Here is a 19,755-nt window from a genome sequence, read left to right as displayed (position 1 = left end):
CCCCAACTCCTCCTCTGTCAGTCAGGATCCAGCCTTCTGATTCTCTTTTGAATCAGACAAATTCAAAAATGTGTACATAAAATTACTGAACTTTTTAACAAATCTGCAATACTTTTGTTGGTTCTGTTCTGTTTACCCTGAGGGGTTATCGCTGCTCTCCCCTATGCAGGGAGTTCTACAGAGTCCCAGAACAGAACCATTTCGCCAATCCAACTATATGCTAATAGTCAATCATCTTTGATGATAGTGGTCCTGACAGAAATATATATATACACACACAGTATAAGGTATTTTTTCTCATTTTAATAAACTGATGAGACTAGTATGTCATTATGAGAATCTGCATATGTCTGGAGAAAGAAAAAACAACATTCTACACAGCCAATTAACTCTCAGTTTTTAAAGGGGATCTGTTTTGACAGACATCTTAATGACCTGCCACTCCTGTTTAGAAGAAGCAGTGCTGAACAGTATTATTTGATTTGCACTGTAAACTAACTGCTCATGACTTCAGCTCTGAGAAGAATTTGTTGACTATGACAAAACTGATGTCTATGTTTATTCAGTGGTAAAATACCATTAATTTGACCCTGAAATTAAATTTGAAGATGGTGATTTGCATAAGAATTTATTAGGCATACAGCAATGTACCCATGAAAACTATTTTCATGTTTTGGCCAACTTATAAACTATCGATATTAAAATTTGATTCTATTTTGTCTAAATAAATAAATTAAATTCCAAATCAATACTTTTAAATGTTAAAAGTAAATTTAGCCATCCTAGCATTATAACATACAGTATGAAAAATACAGATTTTTTTAAGATTAACTTTAAGTGAGCATATAATATAAAAGGCACATACAATAAATATCCAATATTGAAGAATACAGATAAAAAATAATAATACAATTGTAATGTAGTAAACATTACCTCAAGTTATCAGGTTTGAAAATCTATACCGTAAACTGGAGAGTACTTATTGAAATAGTCACCAGTAACTGTCCATAAAACATTGGCTGTTTCAGATAAACTGCATAATTTTATATATATTTTTTAAAAATGCTGGTAACCAGACAGTTTTGGTAACAAACACACCCAATGTATGGATAAAAATACAGAAGGATCTTTCGAAATATTTACTTTTATGTTCCTCTGAAGAAAGAAAGCCACACGGGGGTGAGTAAATGATGACAGAATATTCATTTTTCTGTGAACTAACCTGTCTGACAGTTTATGGATGGTGCTCATACTTGTGAGTCACCCACTAGAGGCTCAAGTGTAGGTGAGTTGGTCTGGATATTTATTGTTCCATGACATTTCACTCAGACATACTGTCAAGCATTCTGCTCAAAATGCCACACACTTCGAGTGAAAAAGGAGCAGATTTGCTTAAAGAAAGACCAGAAAATGTATTTCTGAAAGAAGATAAGATTATTCAAACATATTCTCACTTAAAGTATTTATCTTTGCAATGGTCATGCTGTCTACTCAATTAATTAGCCGTTTTTAATGGATTTAAATAGCAAGTGGCCACTAACTGAAAATTATTAATTTAAACCTATGAAAATTAATTTATAGCCCTCAAATATATTTAAATCCCTCAGTCTGCTGCATATATAGATTTATGAAGGTTTATGAATTATAATTTAGTAATGTACAAGTAATTTTACTGAAGCAATACATGCCATTTGAAAAATGCTAGCCTAAATTTGACACTATATTATTTGATAACAACACCATATCTACAAGCACTTCAACACACTTATAGTGAATGATGAACATTTAAATGTCACTGCTTTAAAGTATACTTGTGCTACCCATTTTTATAAGTATCACTTATTTTGATATTATGTTATGTAATGCAATGGCATTCATACGCTTATAAGTGCTGTCCAAATACATTTTGGGGCCACTGTATGTCTCTATTATATCAATAGTTGCACAGCTGTGTTCATTATCTCTTTGAATTCATGTAAGAGAGAGAGAAGAGCCAACTAGAAAGCTAGAAAGGAGTCAGGAGGTCAGGTCAAGTGTGTGACTTCCATTCCCCGCTGAGAGCTGTTAGACTCCAATCTGACTTTTATTTGAATAGGGGAAATAAATGCACAACCAAATAGAGATTTAATGAGTTTTCTGTGCCTGCACATCTAACGGGATGCCCACAATAGAAGTGCAGAAACAAATAAAATTTGCCCTTGTATGAACATGTGTGTGCATGCATAAATGTGCATGTGTGTGTTTGAGAGGTGGTGTGTACACAATAGGATGAAATAAAGCAAAAGCATAAACCTCCAGAATTGTTGCAAAAGCTGCCTCACTGTCTACATAGGCAGAATAGGCAGTTTTAGGTGGCATCCTAACACAACCCAAAACACTATATAGGCAGCAACTCACCAACATCACTCCAAGTGGGAGACTCAACACACAAACACATCCAATAGAGTTAGCATGTTGCTAAGCTAATGGTGCAGCACTGTAGTATGAAAATGCAAAACATGCACAAATAATTGGCAAAAATATCCATTCAATGACACAGACTTATTTTTATCAGTGCTTTTTTCTTTAATTTCTCCCACTTTGTCCACCATCTTGGAATTATTTTTTTCACCGATTGCCTTCTCTACCTGCGATTCTGCCTTAATATTAGGTCAAAAAGATTATAATATTTAAAGCAGTCTTTGCCTCAGTAGCATGTCCAAAATAGCTTAAAATGCTGTCTATGCAGGCAGCTCACTAGGTTTTTTGAACGGAGCTTATGACCGTTTATATTTGACTGTGGACATGGGCATGCATACACAGGAAGTGAGTACTGCTAATACCTCTGGCTGCCTCCCCTTTACACAAACTAACCATCAGTGTGTCCTTGGAAACAGCTGGTTCTCTCATACCTGTGTGTACAGCATCCGCCTCTTTTCATGGCCAAAGCCTATGTAAACTCCCCCTGAAATTGTCTCCACTGCTTCAGCTTCAGCTGTATCTACATGACCTTGGCCCACATGTTTCTTCCTGTGTGCTCGAGTGCTTGCTGTTTCAATTAACTAGACTATAATTCCAAAGGCATATCCTTTTCTTCATCTCCTCCTGTTTGTAAAGGCACGTCATCAAGTAAAGCCAACCAATGTAATCTACTTGATCGTAGCCCTAACCTAACAGTTCCATTACAAACTATTGATTTTCCACCGGTTTCCAAGTCAGTCATGGATTCCAACAGCCAAAGCATACATCTTGCATGCCTTCTGAAATGAAAGCACAACTCAGATCAATAAACCAAGGGTCATTGGAAAAACGTACCTTTTTTGTAAAATGAACAAAAAAAACTTACCTGTAAATACTGTAATGAACACTAGTGATAGCAAAACAAAATCAATTTTTAATTCTTCTCACACAAAGTATGATTGTTTCTTGCACAATACTATTTTATGTCCTCAAACAACTTTTAAAATTGCAAGTAATGTTAAACTAATAAATTATATATATACAGTACCATTAACCTTTTAGAGCCACTCCCCAGACATTTAATTTTCCAAAATGCCACAACACATACAACGACCAATGTAATAAAACACAGTCAGATTCACTTTTATCTGTTTTGGATTAAACTAAACATGCTTTTAGTGCCACAGAGTTGGTGCTGGCTAGTAACTGATTACATGTAATCTGAATTACGTAATCAGATTCCAAAAAATAAGTACTTATAATTTGAGCATATTACATTTTAAAATGCTTAATCAGATTACAGTTATTTTTTTATGGATTACATGATTGTTCACACAATGGCAATTATACATAATTGCCATTTTGGTAAAAGTATTAATTTATTGATTCTGGAAGTCTGGACAAAAATATTTAAAACCTGGAAGACTTTGAGCATGTAATGTAACTGTTGTTTTCATGTTTATTTCTGTTTGTTCATATGATGTGTTGATTCCCAAATATTTCTGTAATAAAATATCTTGAAATATCTCTAAAGGAGGTTAATATTTAATAATTTAACAAGACATTTACATGTTTACAGTTCTCTGTCAATTAATAGTTACACTGACATGCAGGTAAACAAGTAAAATATTTATAATTTTAGTGTTCAAGTGTTTAAATTGTTTTTATTTTATATTTTTATGATTTAATTAATTAGTAGGTTTTTATCAACTCACTATTCAATCTCTGTCAACTCACTAATGTAATGTGTAATGCATTTTATGATGTTGATATCAATATGGTACGTTTAATAGTAAGTTTAAAACAAGTTTGATGAAAAAAGTAATCTAGAAGTAATTGGACCACATTACCTAAAATTATCAACCTAGAATACGTTACTAACTACAGTTCTTCTTATGTAATCTGTAATCAGTAACAGACCACAATTTGTAAGTAATCTACCCAGCTCTGCACACACTAGACATTTCACTTTGAAAGTGTCGCGAAACAACTTTATAGGCTATCATTTTGCAGAAATGTCACCATCAGCACATTTTTTCATTGAACCTATGTTGAATAAAATACAAACTCCATAAACAAACATTAACATTACGGCCACACAAATCAGCCACTGATTTGATTTTTAGCTTCAACAAAAGGGCTGATAGCAGACTGTCACATTGAATCCAATTGAATCCACATTGAATCCAATGTGGCCCCTCTGACCTGTGACAGCACATGCTGAGTGAGCATGGATTCCTGTGAAACACCCCACAAATGTTGCCCCTTTATCCAATTAACTGGGCCTCAAAGCCCCATGGCTCATCAGCACACTCGGTTCTCCCATCCAAACAAAACTCACAGCACGCACAGAAGCAGAGCCGTCAGTCACAGAACTGTAAACAAACCACCGCGCAACAATGAGACAGCTACGATGCTGGAGATACGAGCTGTCGAAGCAGCGTTTGGACTTCCTACACATATAGCGCACGGCTAACACACACACACACAATAATATATAGCGCAAATTGTGAGATAAGGAGTGGGGTTGAGTTAGAGGTGAAACACATTATTGCTCAAGGCAATTTTTATGGAAGATAAGGCCGGCGCTAGGAAAGTGGGCGAATTTGATAGAGAGAGGAAGCAAAGGGGAAAAGGACTGTTATTGTTGAGTAACTTCATGTGCTCCAAGGCGGCTCGTGATGTCATAACGGAGGGAGGGAAACTGCCATTCTCTTTCAATCACTCCCGTCTCGTCTTTCCATCTATGAGCCCCCCTCATCCCCCCAACTATGCCCTAGGGTTTGCTATGGGGGGCTGCTATTGGCTGTCGGTTTGATAGTGAAGCTGAGAATAACCACCAACCAGAGGCAGGGTGCCCCTCCACACGGTTTCCACAGCAACCCCTTAAATGCAATGCAGGGACCATGTGGCAACACCAGTTTGAGTGTAAGCAGGGAAAAGTAGCACAAATGCAACCTTCATTAAACCGCAAATGAGCCCATCTCTCAAGGGGTTTACTTCCACATTTTTAATCTAAGATAATCTAAAGGTGACGGTACCTGGTCACATCATATTCACAGTCGTTTAACATTTTAATTGCTTGACGTCACTAATGTCACTGATAATTGAGGGCAGTGCCATGGGGCATCACTGAGCTACCATCTTGACAATGTGAGGCCAGAGGATGTCATTACGCAACAGGTCCCTACTGCAGACAGCCCCAGGAGCACAGCCAGCATCATTAAATCAGAAATCCACTGCTTCTAACCACTCATGCCAAATTCCTATTAGGTCAGAGGCAGAGAGCTCTGCTTTAGTTCTTAATGAAGTGCCATTACTTAACAGAATCTATTGGAAATTGTATATCTGATACAAATCCAAGGCAGTATGCAAGCTTTTCCTATAATTAAAAGATGGTTCTGAGAGGTCCCAGAGTTTACAATGCATTGCATAAGGGCAAAAGACGCTTACCTTGGCAGGTGAAGCATTTGATGTGGAAGTGGACGTGCTGCACTCGTACCACCTCTCCTTTGCACACCTCCCGGCAGCGAAAGCAGTGGATTGGTCCGGAGCTCCGTTCACTGCTGCATGAGCTTTGCTGATAGGGTACTAATAGGAAAAAGACAAAAAGGCACTAAATATGAAACGTTACATGATATATCGGCAGTGTTGGGCTCATTACTCAATTCAATTTATTATTCATTACTAGTTAGTCCTTTTAAATATTATTACTACCAGTCAACAGTAATTAGTTACAGTACATTACTAGTTACCAGGGAAAGTAATATTATTACTGTAATGCATTATTAGTGACTAGTTACAGCCAAACACTGTTTATTGGAACCTTATTGGAACTGGGTGGAAACACGCTCTGGCTAACCTACATTTCACTGCTGGTTATACTCTGTATAATTGTGTATGTGACAAAAAAAAATCTTGAAAAAAAAAAAAATCTTGAATTGTTGGCTACGATTAGATTTAACTTATTTAATTTTTTTATGAATCATTATTTATTACTATCGGCATTGGCACTGAATGAATGTTGTTATTGTTAACTAAAATTAAAGCTATTTAAAAAAATTATTTTCATTAATTGAAATAAAGCTGAAATAAAATACAAATATTAGATTTTGAGAAAAAGAGAAATTTAACTTAAAGCAATCAAATGTTACAAATATTTCCCGAGCAACTAACTGAAAATAAGTTCGTTGAAGTATTGAAAATTCCTAATACTAAAACTGAAATGAAAATAGTGTAAAGTTAAATAATTAAAATTATAAAAACACTAAAGCTCAAACTAAAATTAAACTGAATAAATAAAACTGAAAATACTGTATAAACAATGTTGTTCAAATTGTTATCTATAACAATTAATAATAGCAATAATTAATATGATTCATATTAACATTATATTAATAATTAATAAAAGTACACAAATAATACTAATACTGAATATATACCGTATCTGCAGATTCGGATATTTAACTGTGCATGTTCATTTCCATTTTTTATTCTCCCCTACTTACCTCTGAAATCATCTAATGTTCACTTTATCTTTAGAAAAACTAAGAATTTAATAGCATATTTATTTATTTAGAAATTTTATAACATTGTTAAAATCTCAAAATGTCTCAAAATGATTATCCATTTTTCGTACTGTAATATAATGTTGTGATGTCTAGACCGACTGACGCAGTTTTAATTTAGAGAAAAATATATGTCTTATTTTTAAATTGTCACTAAAAAAAAAAACTGATCATTTCACTAAAACAAAGTAGTCATTTTTTAATATCAGCCATGACAAAAATAATTATAGTCTTATCTGTATCAGCCAGAATTTCAATGTCATCTGTTTGTCTAGAGTACATGTTAGGGCAAAAGTGATGTATTTTGCTCTGTGAAACCAAAAATGCTCTCTACGCTGTATTTGTTGTACCTATACTACAGCTGTGAGTTCTGTGTTTGTCATTATAATGGGCCTGAGGGTTACCTAAATAATTTCCTTCGCTCTCTCTTTCTGTGTACTGATGGCTGGAGGTTTTGTGCTGATTGCCCTCCTATTAAAGATGCATAACAGGCGTTCAAACACTCAGCCAGTGAATAAATCAATTACTGTGCAATCACTGTAGCAAGTGTTGCTCTCGCTTTAGTCTAAACGGATTTAACTGGGGGAAAATGTTGAAAACAGCAAGGGCTCATGCCCTACCCTGATCTCCTTTGTTTTAGCTACAATGCTGGCAGCAGCGCAGAACTGCCGTGACTGCGATCAGATTCATCAGCACCATGTTCCCACAGCTCCCTGAGAAACAGAGCCCGGCGACAGCCAGGAATACGCATTAAAATAGTGTCTGGCCTGGTAGAGCATACTGGGAACTAGGTTTAAATGAGGGTTTTGGGTGCATGTTGGAAAAGACAAACGTAATCAGTGAGCACAATGTGTCAAGTCAGGAAGTGATACTGATCAGTGCAGGAAATTTTCTTATTTTTCAACAATAAATTATTATTATCAACATGCCCTCACCTGAGCCTGATTTTTTAGGCATGCACCAATAATACAATTCTGCCCAACACAGTAAATATTTTCATGTTTTAGCAGATAACCAATCAATTGTTGATACTGAAATTTGATACTTTTTGGTCAAAATCAATTGTCGATACTGAAATTTTATACTTATTTGGTCAAAATAAATTAAAAATGAAATACTAACAACTAAATCAATAATTTTAAATGCAACTAAAATTATAATATAGGAATAGAATATGAAAAATTCATTTTGAAATTTGCTAAGTATTAAAATAATTAATATTGTAAAAAATATTATTGAAATATCTAGGCAATAAACACTATCGGTTAAGTATCTGAGAGTTGAAAATAGACATTTTTTACTGCAACAAACAATGTCTTGTACTAAACGATAATGAATTTTGAACTGAATTTATTATTTTGTCAAAATAATTGAAAAACAAAACAATAACTAACTGTGCTGTAAGTGAAATTACGCATAAAAACGTTATAATGAACAGAACACAACGTTAAATTCATTTTGAGATTTGCTAAAGATTACATTTAACATTTTCAACTACAAAAAAAAATATATTATACAATATACAAAAATATTGTACAAAAATGATTAAATATCTGTGCAATGAAAACATAGCACACTGATAAGTATCTGATAGCTGAAAATAGCATTTTTCGATTCAAGAAACAATGACTTGTACTAGAAGATCACTTCGCATATTGTCATTCCATTGGAATAGAGAGTTTCATTGACTTTTCTTCATCCACAGCTGAAGAACAATGATCCATTAATGCTGTTATGCCTCCTCCAGTGGCTCAATCTCACACTGGTAATATTGTAAGCACTTATTCCTTTGGCAGAGAGTCACGCTGCCTGGCCGACTTCCAGAGCTGTTTTCTGAATTCTGTGTGTGGCCCTCAGCTCTGTGAGACGCTCTGAGCCCACAGTCTTTTGTCAGTGTAGAGTGCAGTACAGTCATGATGCTGTTAAAAACAGATAACAGCCACACAAGAGAAAATACAAGATGTTTTGTAGTATCACAAAACCAGGAGTATTTATGGTAATGTGTGAGAGCTACTTCCCCCAAAGCTTTGCTTTTCTTTGTACCTCAAAGCAGCCCATAAGCTTTCACATACAATAATGCTCAAATAAACAGAGGTGACAGCTTAAAAGAGAATAAACTACATGACAATATGTCTTTCAGGCATCACTCATCTGTCATCCTAAAGGAGGGTGGGTGTAAACAGGCTGTGTAACCCCCGCTATATCACATGCACAGAGATCATGGGAGGACATGCACACAGGATTAAAGTTTTTAATGGCACCTATATTAGATACCTAATGATACCACTCATGTTTTAGTGGAAAGTATTACTATAATGGAAGCTTAAATCCATATTCAAATTAATTTTAAAAAGAAAATGTCTATTATTAATAAAGACAGTCTTCACAATTCAAATAAAAACAACAAGATCCCCAAACCCCAAAATAGGTCACTCAGAATTTTCTTACATTTTCAATAGTTTAAACATGTGTTGCCACAAATTCCTCTTGGTTTGCACACACACACACAAACCTCAGTAATAAAAATTAATTAAATGAAATGCTTGATATACAAAAAATGAGATTCAGAGAGGCCTAGTTCTTCTTGGGGAACTTTAGAGCACTAATGTTAAGCAATATATAGCAAAGGACCGGTAACATCCGGCCCAAGGTGTAAGGTGATAACCACAGGACCTAAGGGGCCGCTGCTATTTCTGCCCTCAGCGGAGGAGCCTCCTGCGGATTATAGTCACACAGGATTGTGGGAGAGTGGAGGTGACAAGGCTGCTCTCAATTCCTCCATAGCCAGGCAGAAGAGAGGTGTAAACAAGAACTTGTGGCCAGACAGAGTCCACTTATCCTTCACAGTAATGAGCACTGGGTGAAGACCTTTAAATCCAGTGCTAGAATTAATGACTAAGCAACACTCCTGCCTCCATAAGAGAGTCACTTACTTGAGACAAGAATAATACTGACTAGTACTAGAAAAATATGTTTTTGGTGGTTGTTAACAGCATGGTACTTGAATGTTTAAATAATGTGTGTCATTACTTGCTCAGTACAATCAGATTTATCATATCTAAAACCATATATAAATTAGGATCAACTGTATTTACTTTAAACTTGTGGAATGTCTGAAATGTCTTATCAATATATTTTATCAATGTTAAAAACATGCTGTTTAATATTTTGGTGGAAACAACGATTTATTTCATTATTTGTTGAACAAAGTTCAAAGGACTAATTTGTGTGTGTGTGTGTGTGTGTGTGTGTGTGTGTGTGTGCAAATGTAAAAGTCTTTACTGTCACTTTTGATTTAATGCTGAATAAAATAATTAGATTATTTAAAAAAAAATACATTAACTTTTGAATGGTAATAAATTAATATGTTAAGTCATTAATTGTTAATGACTTTATTACTTTTATTTAGGGATGCACCGAAATAAAAATTCTGGGCCGAAACCCAAAACTAAAAACTGAAAACTAAACCGAAAATGCTTTTTAATAATTATTTATTATTTTAATGATTTTTAATTATATTTTTATATAAATTAACTTTTAATGATCTAATGATGACAAGCCAGAAAGTAAAACAATAAAATTGGAGAGAAAAAATATTAATATTAATATCAATCTATTATTCAGTACGATACAATTATTAAATTTATAGCTGGAGTCCTTTTTATTTTGGTTAAAAATTATTCGAAATCAATATTTGAGCAAATACATAACCAGACAGTGTTCAAAACTATCGCCTTACTTTAGCTCGATTCGCGACGGTTATCTTATAATACAGTTTTCTAATTTGAGTGGAACGGGTAGGTTTTCACGGGAAATTCGAGAATGCTGCTCTGCCATTATGTCACGTCTGTAAACATAAAGAAGTTGTCTCGGCTAGTAGGCTTTAGCATGTGAGGATCCTGCAGGTGACGGATCGTTTATAGCCTTTTCTCACAGCAGCTAGAATAATTAAAAGTATCATATTGATGGCGAATTGTAATCCAGAAAGGATTATGTTTATGAAGCACATGTGAATGAAATTAATTATATGTTTTAAATATGCTTCTGATTACAGATAGCCTGGGATAACACAAGATTTGTATTTTAAAGAAAACCAGTTTGAAGGGAGCTTAATTTACTTTTTGGGTTAAAAGAATTTCTTAATATGAAATTTGAATGGCATGACAATTAGATATTAGACTGTACTGAAATTGAAATCTACATGTTAATAAACACTATACCCATAGTCACGCAATGCTGATGTTGTTAACATTAATAATTAGAAAATAAAGTATAACAATAATATTAATTTGCACGGTTATATGTGATATGAGCCAACCGATCTTTAGATTTAATCAGCATTGGTAGCGACATTTATTGTAATGCTTTTTTCCCCAGTTGGTCAGAACAAACGTGGCAGACTTGTTACTTACTTGTTCAGATGACAATATACAGTGAAAATTCTTATTTGGGTCATATATTCCAAGACATAGGCTAGAATCTGTGATTGCGAAGTACAGTAAACATCCACACCGGTGCGGTGACTGACTGCCACACATTCACCTCAAAACATTAGATTCATCTGCGCTAGAGCCGTACCGGAGCACATCCCAGACTTACAGACTGCAGCTTTAACTGTTTTTTTTTGTTGTTGCTTTTTTTGCTTTCCCGGTGAGCAAGTTTTTTTTTCGGCTGTTTTTCTCTTTCAGCCAATAATTTTCGGCAGCCAAAATTTCGGTGCATCCCTTCTTTTAATCTTTATTTATTTCACATTAAAATTATTTGTATTTTTGCTTGATAGTGATAATTTCTCTTTAATATTCTTAAAAAGACAATTGAAATCTTTCCCCCTGAAACCTGCTTAAGAAAACTGGGGGTGTTGGGTGTTCAAAGACCTGTTTGCAGTACGTGGGCCTCCGGAGAACCTGAACAAATATGATATGTGACTACTGCTACACTCAAGCCAATATTGCTGTAGCGACAGGAGCTAACTGACCCTGTCAAACAAATGATCACTCAAATAAGCCAAACCCAAGGTCAGACAGAATGAGGTCTGAGGGCCTCAAGGACTCCGGCCTTCGATCTGCTCTCAGGGTTACTAATGATTTGGGATTTCAACGAAGTTTAGAAAAATGTGTTGGGTCAGGGTCATCTGTTGAACATCCCTAGTGTCACGCTATGAATTATCTACCTTTATATCTTCAACAGGAGAAGATTCCTTGGATTCTTTAATGGAGATTATCCTTAGGAAGCTAGACTGCAAACATCTACAATAACTGGGAATCAGCTGGAATGAGCTGGAAGACAGTACTAAAACATTGTACCAAAGATATAAGCTTGGCCCACTAACAAAGCCTGCCAAAATCACTCTGATATATAGGAAACAGGAGACTATATAAAGAGATAAATAACACAGAGGAGTACAAAATCTTCAAGAAAATGCCATCCTTACCAGTTTAGAAAATAAAAATGCTGAGTAATGACCAAGAGATCATGCTGAAGTAGTTATTAAAACTATTCCCCTCTATGCAAATATGATTGTCAAAACAAAGTGTCTTAATTAAGTAGCAGTTTCTGGTACGTTCTTATAATAGCAAGGAGCCACAATCCAATTAGCACATCTAGACACTACAAGTAGTACTATTTCTTTGTAAAACATTTTCTATAGCACATGCCCTGCAATTATTGTACTGGAATAAGAGTAAAAAGCCACTCTGTGTCCATCTACTGGCTTTCATATCTACATGGTCCCACAGAAAGAGCTCCATCAAAGATATTACCCGTATATGCAAGCCAGGGGAAATGTACAGAGAATTAAATCTTTAGAAAGGATCTGTAGGAAACTCAGCGCTGACCAGTGTTAGCATGCTGGTGCTTCTCTTTTGTTCCCAGTGCTGCTAAATCATACTGGTGGGTTACAGGAAAGACAAATGGGTGCTGATGCTGGGCCGGACTGCACTCCAGATGGGATGAGAGTGTGTTTACGGTGCCATACTGGGTCTACGTCTGCTGACACACTAGCTCAGATCAAATCAACTCCCAGGTAGAGCTTATGCATTATGCAGATAGATGCTACAGACTAACATCATAGTGCATAATATTTAATCTGGTAAACCACCATTATAACTTGGGGGGGGGGGGGGGGGGGGGGGTAAAAATCAAGCTTTCTGACCCTGCATAGACAGCAACACAACTACCAGTTCGCGGTACTGTCACATGTCAAATTCTGACATAGAAGAGAAGAAATTGTTGAATAAAGTAACTATTTTTGCTTGCTTTGCACACAAAAAGTGTTCTCGTATAGCTTCATAAAATGAAGGTTGAACAACTGATGTCATATGGACTATTTTAACGATGTCCTTCCTGCCTTTCTGGGCCTTGAACGTGGTAGTTCCCTTGCTGTCCATGCAGGGTCAGAAAGCTCTCGGATTTAATCAAAAATAACTTAATTTGTGTTCAGAACGAAGGTCTTACAGGTTTGGAATTACACGAGGGTGAGTAATTAATGACAGAATTGTCATTTTTAGGTCAACTATTCCTTTAAAGATTCTTCATGGAACATCAGGTTCCAATAAAGAACTTTTGTTTGAATTTTTTATTTTTAAGACTGAACTACTGAGCAAACTTTAAGTCACTTAATTAATATTCATGAGCTGAACTGAGTAATTATGTGCCCTCACTACCCACTGTTCAAATCACTCCTGCATATAATTTACAAAGCAGTTTTTGTGATTAATAATGGGATTTGTCATAATGACAGTAAATTAATCCAATGTTTTCTTTTATGAGCACATACCACATAATAAGCTAATTCTATATGCTAATACAATGACAGTTAATTCAAATGATTTTGTTTGTTCCTAATATTGATTCATGCTCATTTTATTAATTTTAAAGAAGGCTAAAAAGGGTGCTGCAGTTGCAGATAACTGTTGTATGTAAAGTGTTGTTGACTAGGTCTGAACATTGAAGGCAAGTTGGGTTCCACCTCATTGATCTCCACAGGGCTGGCATGACAGGACAGTGGTGATGGAGGCACTTCTGTAAATGTGTGTGCTAGCGCGTGATTGATGTGAGGGATGCTGAGCCATGAATGCTGACACAGAGAGCAGAATAGGACGACTTTAGGAACCTTAGGCTAGACTCACAGTCACATTCACTGGCCGATTGTTATGTCACTTAAATAATATTCATGAGTCAGGCTTACACAATATGTAACCCTGCTCTCCTTTTCGAATCCTTCCAATGCCCCTGATATAAACAATCACTATCTATCATTTACTAGAATCTCTAAGGCACAGAAACCCTTTATATTCACTCAGGAGGATCAAACGGGAGAACAAAGAGAGAAAGAAAGACAGAATGCACAGGGAATGGAAAACAGATTGAAAGAGCATTCCGCTACTCAATTGTTTGTCTGTTCTCTCAGTGGTGCAGAAAATAGAGGGCAGGTGATAATGGCAGTTGACCATAAGAAATGTAGGGAGCAGCAAATGAAGAGAGACCAAGTGACCTCAGTGTAATTGCTCTGCATTTTCACTGGCTCAAGGCAATCATGCTCAATGTAGTGTGCAACACGCCATTGTGCACAGCTACCACTCCATTCAAATATGCCATATGTCTGCATGAGTGGCTATCAGGTAAGTTTGAGGCTTGGTGTCATTCGTCCAATTTGGTTGGGACTTTCTACTTAAAAAAAAAAAGAGCATGTCTATTTACAAAGTAAAAATATCTGATTATGTACGTTCTACAAAACACTGCAGGTCTCTTGTGGACCAAGCATGCCTGTTCATTTGTTGGTAGCTCTCTAGCTAGACCTTTTTTGCCATGAGACACAACCCGGCCACTGCACTCGTTCCCTTGCCATCTGTCTGCAGCTGAAAACACTCGCTTTCCATACGGTAGCATGCTGGTAGCAACCCCAGCCCCAGCTGACAGGCAAAACGCTTTGAAAGAGTGAACAAGGTAAGCTCAATTGGCTGATGTGACATTGTTTTATCAGAGTGTGCTGGTACTGTGAGCTGTGAGTCCTGAACTAAAGAGAGAATAGTGGGGGGATTAGTTCAGAGCGTTGGATACATGTGGGCAAAGCTTGTCCATCCGCTCATCAGCTGAGAATGCAATTTAGCAGCTTGCTGCAAGAATGCAAACTATTTCTAATCGCAGAACAGCATGGCATTTGCCAAGTAGGTACAACAAACAGGGAAAAACAGCTCTATTGCTCATCAGCTTTGTTCTTTAGTTTCTTCTGAACTTTTCCCATTAAATGATCATTATGAGAAGCAGCGGTCATGCCCTTGCAACATCAGATAACTGAAGCACAAGCCTTAAAAAAGGGAGCTGGTCAACAAAATGAGCTTGACTCTGTCTTCCATTCTCTGTTGGTGCTCGTCTTTTCATCTGACAGATTTCTACAGCATGTAATCAGTAATGATGATTTCATTATTATGATGGGATTAGAGCTGAATGAATGCAACTAAGCGTATCTGGCTGGCATTGAACTAGACACAAGTTTGATAACATTTCTCCACACATTTTTTTTTTATCTCCAAATGGACACAAGTTTGTCAGAATCCTTTTCTACTGCTTTTTGAATTAACAGTTTGTGCAATTCCTTTCATGACCAAAGTCAGTTTCTACAGAGATTAAAGGAATAAGTCCTCCTCACCAATCCTGAGCACGAGGCTCGTTTGTAACACTGAATAAAACAATAATAGTAATAATAATATTAACAATAATAACAAACGTGTGCTTATTATAAACGTCACATCAAATTGAATGATTAATATTATATTTATAATAATAAGAAAGCATTATTATTCCAAATACCTGTTTCAATGAGAATGTATTTGAGACAGGTCAGGAGCAAGAGGTCAAAAGCTTGAATAAGACAAATTGCTCTTATTTTACAAGGTCAACATAAAGTTTATTTATTGTATCTGCTTCGATTATTTCGCATTAGTATTTCATTCATCTTTCCAATTAGACCAAGGTAACAACAGCAAGAATTTACTCACCACTCGTGCTCATGATGCTGAGACAATAATCCAAGAGTAAGATTTAATATCCAGACAGCAGCAGTCGCCTATTGTTCCACCGATAAAATCCAGTTATTGAGCCTCAGCTTGAAGTCAGAGTCGAGCCGTTAGAGTGGGATAGAAACTCGAGGAATAATTAACCAAAAATATTAAAGCTCCCAATGTGATTCCCGGATCACAGGAGGGCAGTGATCACTTAGTAATAATGGGATAATGGGAAGGGTGGTCTTAAAGTACTGCACCCCGTGAGTGCAACGCTGACGACTGGCCTCAAATAAAGCGGAATGTTGTCTAGTCACATTCCATGATCTGCTGCCGTTTCTCGTGTGCAGCCTGAGATCAGTGTTGCGTGCAGTGGACGAGGCGCTGTCACTGTACTCTCGCGCTCGCATCTATGGAAGCGCTCGCCGGGGTGACGTCAGCGAGCGCGGAGCAGCGTGTTTCCTCACAACATCTACTCTGCACGCGCGCACAGCGCTGGAGCCAGATCCGTTGATTGCAATGACAGCGCTGTGTTTTTGTCTTGTCGCCTGAGGAGGTTTTGAAGTGTGAGGTCATGCAGGGGGAAAGTGTAGGGTGGGTTTTCGCAGATTAAGGCATTTACTGTATATAGATGTATAGCGCCCTCTTATGCAGAGTTAGAAAAAACACAGTGTAAATACAGCAGACAAAATTTTATTAATTTAGGAACCTGCCAACCAAACAAAAGCTTCTTACTAAATTTAGATTTTTATATAATTTGATATATATATATATATATATATATATATATATATATATATATATATAAATCAAATTATATAAAAATCAAAATTTTGACCCTATATATAAGATCACATTTTTAAGGTCAAAAAGTCAAAAATGAGATTTTTAGGCCAAAAATGAACTAATGTGTGACATGATGCTCATAGATTTTTTATACTTTGACACATTAACTGAACAATATTAACCTAATTCTTGCTATGGATAATGTTGGCAAAAATGGTGGAAAAGTTTTTGCCTTTGCCTACGTTTTTTTTTTATTTAATTTTTTTGTTTGTTTTTTTGATTCATACAAAAAACCCTGAAAAATATTCACTAGAGAATTTCAAAATGTTTTATAAGCAGAAATAAAGATTATATGCTAACATACGGATTCCAGAATTTTTTCTTACACTGAATAGTTTTTGAAATGATTTGTTACTGAAGTAGGCCTACTCTCAAAATCAAGGTCAGTGGAGAAAACCTCTTTCCTGGCAATTTCCCATTTATTTTATACTCTTGACGTACACTAGTAGTCACTCTTTCATCACTTTATGTCTCAGAGGTTTGTGCTTATTGCACAACCTCACAAATCAGCCCAGCATTCATTCCTCTGTGAAAGAAAAATACTTTCAGTCTGAATAAACACTGTAACCCACAAATAAATAAAAGACTTTACGCCAGTGCCATTTAGAAAAGTAATAAATCACATTCACAAGTTCACTGTTTGTTCAGCACAGTACAGACTCATAGACTCATGAACTGCACCTTGGTTAATCAGTTTTTTTATATTTATTAAAAAAGCTCTGGCCCATGGGGAGGCAGACAGACATTTGGATTTAACAGGAAGTCTCTTATTTGCCAGTTGTTCTCTTTTGTATGTCCTAACCTAAAGGCTCCCTGTGTTACAAGTATTTACTGTCATGTGTATATACAGAAACAAAGGCCAAGAGGAAACGGCACAATGGAGGGATGTGACAGGCGCCTCGCACACTCTATGTTTCTTCCTCTCTCAGTCTGTCTATCTCACTCCATTTGCTCTCTTTGCCTGACCATGCAGTGCTCTCGTTCTGACAGTCAGATATTTTGACAGGGCCATAAGGTTAGTGTCCGAGACAGACAGTGTAAGCAGTCAGCATTGTTCTGCCTGTCAGCATCAGCACTTCTACACTCCCCTCCCATCTGTATGAGATGAGTACTTCCTAGATACGTAGTTATTCAATTTTAAACATCAAATTTATTTTTTAAGCCGATTCTGATCACCAGGTCAAATCCCTAGACAGATAAAATCCCTAGACAGACATCAGTTATTTGTTAGGCATTTGCGGTTTATCACATGAAATTAAGTAATTAAATGAGCATAATTAAAGTGACTGACACACCCACCCTACATAGGGATCATTTATGACGTGTATTATATTCACAGATGTTTGTCACAGAATTTTATAACCTGCATAGCTTTGATTTTACAGCCCGCATATCTTTACTGGAGTGTGCACACAATGTAATCTGTACCAGGAGTATGTGTGTTGTGTGATATTAGCGGATATTGTGGGCTGTACTGTTGGCCAGAGCTCTGGATTTACCATTGTACTGAAATATGAGAGAGTCCACAACAACAGGAAGTTGCTCTTCCTTAGGGCACTGGTACAAAGGGGCACCAGAACGCAATGCCTCCCTGAACTACCCCCACTGTGAGCTGCCCTGAGGTACATTCACCAGCCAGAGCTTTATTAACCTGTTATGAGTTTTTACTACACAACATGCTGTTTCTATGAAAGGTCCTTCCATATATTGAGATGTATATATTGGATATCCCAATATTTATGTAATATTTTCAAATAATTTTGATAATACTATCCCAAGAGATACACTGAGTAAGGAAGTTCAACTTGGGAACCCGATCAGTCCAATTTGGAAATGAATCATTTAGCCTGTTTTGTAGATGAAAATGAAATGACAGTTCATTCAAGACTGGCTGATTCAATGACTTTGGATTAAATATTCATGTAATTTACAAATTAGATATACACACTGTGATATGCTAACCACTAAAAGCAAAAGCATTCCAAAAAGCAGCTGCGGAGGCCATCAGCTGCTTGTCTTGTGTGCCATGTTAATGCCGTGACTATGGTTTGGGCACATGACCTGATGGCTCCACCAGTGTGGGGGTTTTGATTCTCTATCATTGATGTGGTTTGTAATCCATTTACCCAAACTATCGGAGATCTGTGACAGGAATTAACCACACCATAGTGCACATACTGCCTTCTTTCACAGCCCAAGCAACCAGTCACATGTCCTACCCCATATATCATCTCAGGGTGACTTTTGTAATAGCTCAACAACAGTCTGTAGAACCTGGAGTCTTTTCCAGGGTTTATATTTAACCAAGAGAGAAAAGCAAGAAATGAGCCAAGACCTGGTCTGTTATCTGACCTACTAACGAGATAAAAACCCAAGGAGAAGCATGGGAAATTCTTGGAAAAATAAATAATGATTTAAAGAAAAAAGTAGAATTTTTAAAGATCCTGACATGCTATCTTCTCTCAAAGCATGATGGGAATGCGCGCAAACACACACACACACACACGTCTGGATATGCTGTAGAAAGCACCTTTGGAATGTGAGCAAGAGGGCGTATTTTACTGTAATGAAGTTGATAGGGACTCTAGAGGCATTTTGTTGTGTTCTATGAAAAACAAGTCAGACCAGATGGATTACTCTTTTTTTTTTTTTTTTTCGTCAAAGAAAAAAAAAACATGAAATTCCTTTCCTTTTTGTTGATTTTCAAGGAAAAGACAACTGGTTGGATTCACGAGTCTGATTAGATGAGAAGTGGAAAGATATTCTGTATTTGCTGAGTCATTAATTTAAGAATGTTTGTTTGATGGTTATCTACCATCTTATGAACCACCTGAAGAACTTCTGACCTGACCTAGAGTCCAAAAGACAAGGGGAGTGAGAGGGCCGGGCTCAAAGAGAGAGAA

The 19,755-nt window shown here is 36.4% G+C and overlaps 1 protein-coding gene across 3 annotated transcripts in view; it reads right to left on the bottom strand.

Annotated features, from left to right (window-relative positions):
• The window catches only part of LOC306852974 (actin-binding LIM protein 3-like), a 58,038-nt gene extending 41,482 nt beyond the window's left edge, over window positions 1-16,556 (bottom strand). For all 3 annotated transcript variants that reach the window (XR_013782685.1, XR_013782686.1, XM_079390111.1), the window contains exons 1-2: window positions 16,004-16,556; window positions 5,893-6,030 (exon numbers count right to left, since the gene is read on the bottom strand). Coding sequence is in view for 1 of the 3 variants with exons in the window: in XM_079390111.1 (XP_079246237.1) it covers window positions 5,893-6,030; window positions 16,004-16,016 (151 nt within the window). In the remaining 2 variants the exon portion in view is untranslated. The remainder of the gene's footprint in view (window positions 1-5,892; window positions 6,031-16,003) is intronic.
• Window positions 16,557-19,755: the final 3,199 nt, after the last annotated feature.

The sequence above is a fragment of the Barbus barbus genome (genome assembly GCF_936440315.1).
Source record: "Barbus barbus genome assembly, chromosome: 33".
In the NCBI taxonomy this organism is placed as follows: Eukaryota; Metazoa; Chordata; class Actinopteri; order Cypriniformes; family Cyprinidae; genus Barbus; species Barbus barbus.
Note: the sequence above shows the minus strand (reverse complement) of the source record. Positions and strands in the feature narration are given on the sequence as shown.